Source organism: Syzygium oleosum, unplaced genomic scaffold, assembly GCF_021117445.2.
Source record: "Syzygium oleosum isolate NSW1041296 unplaced genomic scaffold, Sole_v2.1 Sole_v2.26, whole genome shotgun sequence".
NCBI lineage: Eukaryota > Viridiplantae > Streptophyta > Magnoliopsida > Myrtales > Myrtaceae > Syzygium > Syzygium oleosum.
Genome location: NW_026607510.1, coordinates 1504496 through 1513461, shown reverse-complemented (window position 1 = coordinate 1513461; position 8966 = coordinate 1504496). Strand labels below are relative to the sequence as shown.

At 43.8% G+C, this 8966-nt stretch overlaps 1 protein-coding gene across 2 annotated transcripts; it reads right to left on the bottom strand.

Annotated features, from left to right (window-relative positions):
- Window positions 1-2863: 2863 nt before the first annotated feature.
- Window positions 2864-6739, bottom strand: LOC115682639 (protein tesmin/TSO1-like CXC 2). Of its 2 annotated transcripts, none has more exons than XM_056303244.1 (10): window positions 6547-6739; window positions 6118-6348; window positions 5686-5902; window positions 5330-5576; window positions 5158-5232; window positions 4658-4841; window positions 4469-4570; window positions 4064-4130; window positions 3624-3716; window positions 2864-3530 (listed from the first exon to the last, which is right to left on the bottom strand). In XM_056303244.1, exons 1-10 carry the CDS (start codon window positions 6592-6594, stop codon window positions 3172-3174), a joined length of 1623 nt encoding a protein of 540 aa, XP_056159219.1. In that variant the 5' UTR covers window positions 6595-6739; the 3' UTR covers window positions 2864-3171. The 2 variants fall into 2 exon arrangements, with proteins under 2 accessions (XP_056159219.1, XP_056159220.1); XM_056303245.1 differs by having other exon boundaries at window positions 3624-3713.
- Window positions 6740-8966: the final 2227 nt, after the last annotated feature.

The following is an 8966-nucleotide window of genomic DNA, read 5'->3' as shown; positions in this document are numbered from 1 at the left end:
AACCGCTCGTGTTATTTTCCGCGACGGAAATTACAATAACGGAGGAATTAAGGTGGGGGTGATCCGCACGCTCCAAGAAACCGCGAGTAAAGGGTTTCTGAGGAGGGGAGGGGGAGGGGCTGTTGGGGGGTTGCGACCGCATTAAAAGAGCACACGTGTGAGTGTCGAGAGCAGGACATGCTGATCCCCAGCCTGGCAATTACTTTGTTTGTTTTGGGCCCCTTCGTTTGCACCTAATCCGATGCCCCACTCCCACTGTGCCTGTTCTACTATGATTCATACCTTTTTGGATGATGTCGGGAAAATTGTCCAATCAATATTAAAGGTAACGGTTTAGTTTTCAACTTTTTCAACTTTATCAATTTTATCTTAAATGTATGTGTGCGAAATTCCAATGTTGTTATTTCGATCAATTTTTTTTTTGCAGGAAATCACTGGCGTGGCGGCGTCAACGTAGGAAAACGAGAAAATTATCAGAAAAAATCGTAAACCTATTGTAATTGTGCCAATTCAGTCTTAAAACTATTTTTTTCTTTTTTGGGCTAATTGAGTTTTAAACCTTTTGCATTTATATCAATTTAGTCCATTTGGCCAATTTCGATTGGAAATCGCTACCGTGGATGCTGATCGTCCTAGATGGCAAGGCCGATACGGACATGGCGATTTTTAATAATTTTTTGAATTTTTTTATTTTTCTTTTATTTTTCCTTTTCTTTTGTTTTTCTCCACAGTGGCTGGCGAGGGTCACCAGAGCTCATTGGCCACGGGCTAAGTCGGCCTCGCCCGTGGTCCGCGAGGGTCGTGGAGCTTGTCAACCTCACTCGCGGCTGTGCCTACCCAAACCATTGTGAGGCGCGGCCCTCGCCCGACCACGGTGGCGAAAAACAAAAGAAAAGAAGAAAGGAAAGGAACAAAATAGAAAAAAAAAATTAATAGAAATTCAAAAATTATAAAAAAATTTCTACGTTAGAGCTGCTCGTGCCACGTAAGATGGTTGGCATCTATGTTAACGATTTACAACCAAAATTGACTGGATGGACCGAATTTGCACAAAATGCAAAAGGTTTAGGATTCGATCGGCAAAATAACAGTTTAAGATTGAATTGACACAATTGCAATAAGTTTAAGGCTTTTTCGTTAATTTTCCTAGAAATATCGGTGATGACCGGACCGCCACGTCAGCGATTTCTGGTGAAAATCTGCTAGAAATTTCGCGTAAATGTTGAAGACTAAATTGGCAAAATTGAAAAATTTATGATTAAATTGATATCCGTTCAATAAGTTTAGGATTAGTTAGGTAATTTTTCCCAACGTCCAGAATGTCTCCATAACGAGGATGATAACTGTTTCATCGTAGATGACAAATTCTTGCTCTCTTCAGTGCAGAAGTACTATTTGGCCGAGTCAAAATCCAGTTGCCCGACTAACCTCAGCTCGGATCATGCTATCCAAAGATTGACTAGAAACCCGAATCCCCGGTAACTGGTTTTAAGCTCGACGCGAATCGCCTTTGGCTTGCGCTCTGGCGAGGAACGAGGAAAGGAAGAGTCGAGCCGGCAAGACGGGCCTTGCGGGCAAGTCTTAAGCTTGGAGAGATGTTCAAACTCCGTCCAGGGAGATCGGAACCCTGGAGGCGATTACTTTGTCTCTAATCAGACAGAGGATGTGATAACGAATGGACTTGACTGACTAGTGAATCCACGCCATGCGTTCTGCTAATACACGATAGGTTAACAATCCTAGCTGATGGGCGTTTTTTGGGGAATATGCTCATTGGGATAGTATTTCAAGTCATTTGTCCCCGACGGGTAACCATCGTAGGAAGTGCCGGGGCCGGTGGAGCCATCATTTGAAGACTCAACACCTATTTGCTCTTATGGACGGTTTGACTACCACATTTTGTAACAGTTACTACTTGTCATGATATGCAGCCACTTGTCATGACATGTTACCACTTGTCATAATTAGATCGCCAGATATCGATCAACACTCCCGATTGCTTCGACCTATAGATAGTGGCTCGACAACTCGTATAAACTTCTTCTTCCCCGTTCTACACTTCACAATATACACACTTTTATCTCCAATTGCTAACTTAGGCAACGGAAGACTAACCAAGGCACAAATCCTAGATGCCCTAACCCGTATTTATTGGTCCAGGTCCATCTCAAAGTAGGGGCTTTGACAGGTTCCTCAAAACCGAATCGTGCATCAATAGTTTAACGCGGACCGCAGGAAACGCACAATTAATCGTGTCGTTCTCATCTTGAATCATCCTAAGGATTGCTAAAAACCTAAACACCATCTTGGATCCTCGAAATGGATAACCAATTTAGTTACCCTAATTCTTCCCAACACACATATACCGAGTCCTTTGCGAACTAATTATTAAAGTATAACGTCACATCGCTTGATTACTAGGTTTTTTTTTTTGGTCGGTAGCTTGATTACTAGGTTTAGTTATGCCTTATATGCATCTTGTTTCCCTTCTAAGAATTTCAACTTCTAAAGGTACTCCTTTAGATCAAAATACTCCTATGTTTGCGCAAATTTAGCTCAAACGCCCGTAAACCCCTAACGCCCTCCTTTGACATGCCGCTAACCTTGGACCACCTGCTGCTGCTGCTGCCTTCTCGCATGGAGTCTGCACTTTCAGTTTCAGCACTCGCAGCCTTATTCCACAGTCCACACTTGTGCATTTGGCTTTAGCCATCGTTGTTGGCGGGTTTACGCATACATAATCATGTGCTGATATCAAGGTGTGCACGCAGGCCCGGAAGGCATTTCAGGGAATATGACAAACACCGTGAAGTTCATGTATCGAATGACGAGCCGTCGAAACGGTAGTACGATGATCCAAAGAAAACTGAAAGACAAAACAAGTTAACTCTGGAAATTTAAATTCTGATAGCTTCGCCTACGGAAAACATTGGAAAAGGAGGCGACTGAGACTATCATTAGTTGAACGCAGCAGGCACGGGATATAAACCTACGAACGAATTCAAGATCCTAAAAAAGCAACCAAAAGGCTTATCATCTTCGTAAGTGACGAAAAAGTCTTCATCGCTGAACTGCAAAAGCACTAAAGCTAAGTCAAGATTTCATTGCTCAATGAGCGATCATCTCAGATCGTGCTATTCTGGATTGATGCTGGTTCCCTCAGTTCCTGATTTAAGCTCGACTTGAACCGCCTTTGGATTTGCCATCTGGGGAAGGACGAGTCTGCAAGTCAGGTTTGCGGGCACGTCTTGAGCTTGGGGAGATGTTTGGACTCTGTCCAGGAGACCGAAGCTGCGGAGTTGATACTTGTCTCTGATTGGGCGAGCTAGCATTTGCCGGGTTGGACAGCGAAGAAGTACCCATGTCACTAATATTTTCACCCTTCACCATGTTGTGCGTGGTAGATACACCAACGAGGTCATGTGACGCTTTATCTTCGTCTGATGGAGGCATATCAATGGGTGAACATGGCAAGTGGAGAGGCTCAGTTCCTTGGTATTCCTCAGCTTGAGAAGAACTTGAGCTGCCTTCTGTGTTAAGATAATTGGAATAAGCCAAAGGACTCGGAGATGGAGTATTGTCGAGCATATTGACCGTTCCTTCACAAGTCGAAGCAGACTGACCTCCGGTCCCAGTTCCGCTGGAGTTGGGCGTGCCTTGCATACTATCCGGCGTTCCGTAAGGCGACATTTCCCTATGTTCGATCCCTTGTTCTGCTTCATTGGAGTTCATGTCCCAGGGAGGAACATGTATGGATAAAAAATTAGACTTCCTTCACGTGATAGAATCGAAGGAGAATTCAAGCAGGATATATCAAGAAGAATGCAATCTGTTATTGCTCTTATTTTTATTATTTCGCGGAAGTGTCAATGTGCTAATTGGCAATGATTATATGATGCCCAAGCACAGTGTCGTAAAGGAAGAAAATCAAATGTGCTTGATCAAAGGATGCTTGATTCCCATCAAGAGAAGCGAAATATTGGTTCGGTTTGTGTTCATGCCAAGGATGTTAACGGTCTACACAAAGATCTATCAGAATAATAGCCACAAGTGTGCCACTCACCTGATTTTGGGCTAAAAGGGTTACAGCAATCTTCACAGTTGCATTCATGGGAACATCCAGCCTTGACCTTGCAGCAGGAAAAATATAGTGTCCAGTAAGATTGCTATAGAACTATTGGAAAATCCGTTCGATGCACTGGTTCAGAAATCAATTGTCTTAAGAGTTTATCTTACCGCTGTGATGTTATGAATCCACTTAAAATAAGTGACATTGCATTTGTGTGACATTTATCTAGACAAGTCCATAATTTTCAGGCAGAAATCGATAGCTTAAACAGGTTGACTGAGTAATGTAACAGTTCGTTCTGACTATTATACCAAATCATCTAAAACAGCTAAATCCAAATGTTACAATGTAAGGATTAATTACCGAATATTCTTTTGATAGATTAAATTAGCTGCAAACCTGATAGCATTCGCAGTATTTTTTCAGGCACTGAGACTTCTTGCAATTACATCCGCGTATGTGCCTCACGGATGATGGGGTCGCCTCACTCCCACTGCCTTCCTGTTGAATTGCCACTCGAATTCAGATTTCCCTTCATACTCATTAACTAAGAATGAGATAAAACTTCCCGGATAAAAGGATGGTTACCACTTTATCCGGAGGAGAATTGGTGGCATGCTGAACAACCTTGGGCCCGAATGCAAGAGGATTACGAGATTCAATCTGCCTCCGTGTTTCAAGAACTGTGTCCTCGAAGTCAAGGCTGTTGTAGCAGTCTTCGCATGCACAAGAGTCAATACAGTAAAGTCCCGCCGCAAAGCATTCGCAATATCTGCCAACATGAAAGTTTCAACAATATCTTTCAAGCTATACAAAGCTTCTTCTATCATTTGGGCAGGAAAAACAACTAGAGAACTTTCAGTTAAGTACAGTAATCTATTGGAACCTGCTCGTTGTTCCGATCAAGGACATAAATGAAAAACAGTGAATTAGCCATCTGTATCTAAGTAGACAGGCTGTTCCGATATTCAGGAACTGCATAATACAGAAACTAGCATCTCTTGGCACGCCCAAATCGAAAATTTTGATGCGTGAAAACTGGACAGAACAAGAAGTACAAGAACCTTGCAAACCACAGTACTGCTTACAGTTTCAAGCACTTGGATCTCCTGCAATTGCATCTTTTGCAGCTTCCATCCTCTATGGCATCTGCTGCTTTCCTCCTAAGTCAAACCAAAAATAAATAAATAAATAAACCTAGTTCAGCAACTAGTAAGTATGTCAATATGGTGTACAAACACACGTCATATGTGTCCTTGCCTCCCATTTCTTTGAGGAGTGACCGAGTTTGGTTCCTCAACCTTCTCATGATCTTGTAATTTGGAAGCGCATTCACTGCTCCAACTTTTCAGAGTGTTAGTCGCTCCATCTCCATGTTGACCATCGCCAACAAGATCGAAGACTTCCCAGGTTGGATTGCTGAAAACAAAGCTACTTTCCGAGTCCTCTAGCATCTGCATCAGCTTGTCCATACCACTTGGGTACTGGAGTGGCATCTTGCTTGCATCTGAATCCATGGAAATTGATATGTCAAGGCTATGAAGAAACAAGAAGTGCAACGACTCATTGAAACAGGGTTGGCCATTGAGTCTTTAAATCGTAACCACTAGACTGACCGCAAATTTGTTGCCAATTACTGGATTCTTGCAGTTCGCCATTGCTCAAAAGCGAATGGCCTGAGTTCGGGAGGCAAGGAGGAGGTACTCCTGAACTGTACCCGGCATGATTTTGGCCTGCGTAGGAATCATGGCTCCTAGGAATGGAAACGCGGCAGGGCATTACGGCATCGAAGTCGAGATGCCGGCGAGTAGCATGGGGGTGAGGATGCGCTTCCTGCATTGATTATCTATATTATCCAAGCACATGAATTCTCCAACGACAGTTGATTAAAACCGAGTCACAATCATCAAAGGTAACTTCTTTTTAAAAAAATTCTGAACTTCAATACCGATCAAGAATTAACTATGCAATAATCAGTCGATAACATCAAACCTATCAGTTCCACTTCCTACCATCGGGAAACAATACTACAAAAAAACCGCAGATACCTGGTCGCTAAAAAATCCTTTCTGATGCCAGTCTTGGTAAACAACAGGACAGCTATTGACTCTCTGAACCGCATTTTGTCGACCGAAACCATGGTCTTCCATAGCTTGCCCTTTCGACGGCAAACCACACAGCAGTTGGCCATCAGGGTCACGATCACCGCCTTGCAACCAAGAATCTACCGAATCCGGAGGATGAAGACTGCCGAAGTAACCGAAGACGGGGCACGATCCCTGCAGACACCAAAAGCCCATTCAACAAGGCGGCAACAAAATTCACACTCCGACGGCTCAAGAATCGGGCTGGTCAACAGCCGAGGAAGAGGAACGTGAAGCCCGACTCGGATCACGTCCGGACCGACTAAAACCCCGAGAAAAACCGACCCGACAGAGATACAGAATGCTAGAAGCAGAATTTGAAACCCAAAAAACCTGGTGCCGAGGGGCCGCCGAATCGCCGCCGCCCTCGGGATTGTCCATGCGAGATGGACCCCAGCAAGTTCGCCGAGAGAACAAACGAGGGTAACAAGAAAAAACGGAACTTGATTCGAAACAGAAGAGGATGAAGGATGAGGTTGGATGGGGAGAGTGCGCGAGTAGAGATAGGCCTCTTCCCGTTCTTGGTTTTTTCTGGTATGTCGTTCAAATCCGATCGCGAGTGAGCGGGAACGAGACGTTACCTCCCCTCCCCAACCCCCCCCCGCGATCCTTCGCGCCAGCGAATTGGGCCTCCCGTCAAAAGCCCATCAGCCCACTCCAGGCCCATCAATTGGGCCTCGGGCCCATTTATCCGTCACGGCCCAATCGCGCGTGCCCCTCTTCGGCCCATTCTCGGGGCGTTCAAACGTGGCGGCTCGCATATGGAAATCGGAATCGGCGCGAAGTTTCCGAGGAAGGTGGGGGAAATCGAGAAAAATAAAATAAAATAAATGAATAAATAAATGAATGAAATTAATTAAAGCACGTGGTTAATTTCACTTGGACAGCACCACGTGTCGCTTTCTATCATCCCGTCACGCGAACAGCAAACGACGGCCGACATGAACCGAAGTGAATCTTCTCCCGTGAATGGTGGACTCGTGCGTTGTCGACCGGGGTCACGTACGTGCCTATTGCGCAAAGCAAAAGGTCATTAGAACGAACCCCATCTGCGATTTGGACCGTCGTTTATGTTAAAAGGATCAGACTAAAAGGATTGGGATTCTCTTGCGAGGTACAAATTTGTCCCGATCCGTCCGGCCCGGATCGCGCCGGATGCAAGCATCTCGAATCCCTGGAATCTCTGTTCTCGGGACTTCTCAAGTACGGTTCGGTGCGTCGGTTTCTATTGAGCACTTCCACGGCCCATTGTTGTGCGAAAAGGACAATCGGCGGATAAGAAGGCTCGACCGCACCGATTGAAAGGGGTTCGAGGGTAAGAAGAAAGGAGAATTTTGAAAACTTGATCGGAATGAAAGAGTACCCGACTGTAATTTCGGAAAATTGTCAGCGCGATTCGAGATATGGTACGGGGTGATTGGTTCCAAGGTATGTAGGTTCCAGACCTGAAACCCACCCTGTTATAACCAGTTCCCAGTTTTTGAAATATGGAACCGATCCTATTTGTCCTGGAACCTGTTTTGGAACTTACCATATTTTTCCGGTCCGATTTCAAGGCCTACTCGAAAACCTATTTTTCTTTTGTTCCTTTTTCTGGTTTCATTTTTTTCAGCAAAATAATAATATGACTAGCAATGGAACGATTCAAAGTAAAAGATGGATAATAAAAATTACCCCATCCGTCAAAAGCAACAATCTCTAAAATGAGCAATAAAATTACTATCCATCAAAAGCAACAATCGAAAATATAGTAAGTAACAAGATGATCTACGGTTTTTTTTTTTTCTAACACAAGCTAAAAACTTGTTCCAAAACTGGTTTGGGTGGATCTTCACTTGGAATCGGGAACTGGATCGGTTCCAACCGGTTCCCAAAAAACGAAAATGGCTCCCGGACCTATTTTTCGGGTGGTCCAGTCCAGTTCCCCGGTAAACCCGGACATGTTTAGTGGGGGGCGTGTCCAACGTCACGTGCATGGACAATTGAGGTCATGCCCTACGTCACTCGCATCGCCGAGCACGGCCCGAAGCTTCCGTGGCTAATCTAATCTAATCAAGGGTGGATGTTACCTACCCTGCCGTTTCTGCCTTTCTGAATAGACTGAAGATTATCCTTACAACACTTTTATTTTCTTTAAAATCCAAGCACTTTAAATTTTCGCATAATGCCAATGTTGATACGCAGATTCACGTATATATATATATTTTTTCATTTTAGAAATCTAAATAATATTTTTAAGTTTGGCGAGAAAAGAAAAGAGTACCGTGTTTTGCTTTCACTTAATCCTAAACAAACGGGTCTATTATTCCTCTTTTTTTATTTTTTTGCAAAAAATTGGCAGCATTCTGAGTAATTCCTTCGTGACTTCAGAATAAAGAGATCATGAGTTCCAAATTTACTATCTATTGAGGCTCTGCTTGTTTTGCAAAAAATGTGACATTTCTAGAAAATATTTTCTAAGAAGTAATTACATTTTCTAGAAAAATGATAATATTTTTCGGTGTTTGACTGAAAGCTGAAAATATACTGGAAAATATTTTCGTCGTTTGGTAAGGAAAATTCAATTTAATTTTTCTAAATAGACACGAACTATTCAAGTGCTAGTGACTTGCGCATTAGCAGCAAGGGAACCGGGTACGGACACTAGGGTCCCGAGCCAGGATCCCAACTCCCAAGCACGAGCATCGGCAATGGTCCCGAGTTCACAAAGGCTGGGTTTGGGACCTTGGTGCTCGGACTTGGGTCCACAGAGG

Excerpts from the sequence above, each read along its gene's own strand:
- LOC115682639 (XM_056303244.1), bottom strand. The coding sequence starts at position 6,594 with ATGGACAATCCCGAGGGCGGCGGCGATTCGGCGGCCCCTCGGCACCAG. Across the intron at positions 4,571-4,657 it reads ATTCTCCTCCGGATAAAGTG|GAAGGCAGTGGGAGTGAGGC; the intron begins GTAACCATCCTT and ends GCAATTCAACAG. Across the intron at positions 3,717-4,063 it reads CCCTTTTAGCCCAAAATCAG|CAGAACAAGGGATCGAACAT; the intron begins GTGAGTGGCACA and ends ACTCCAATGAAG.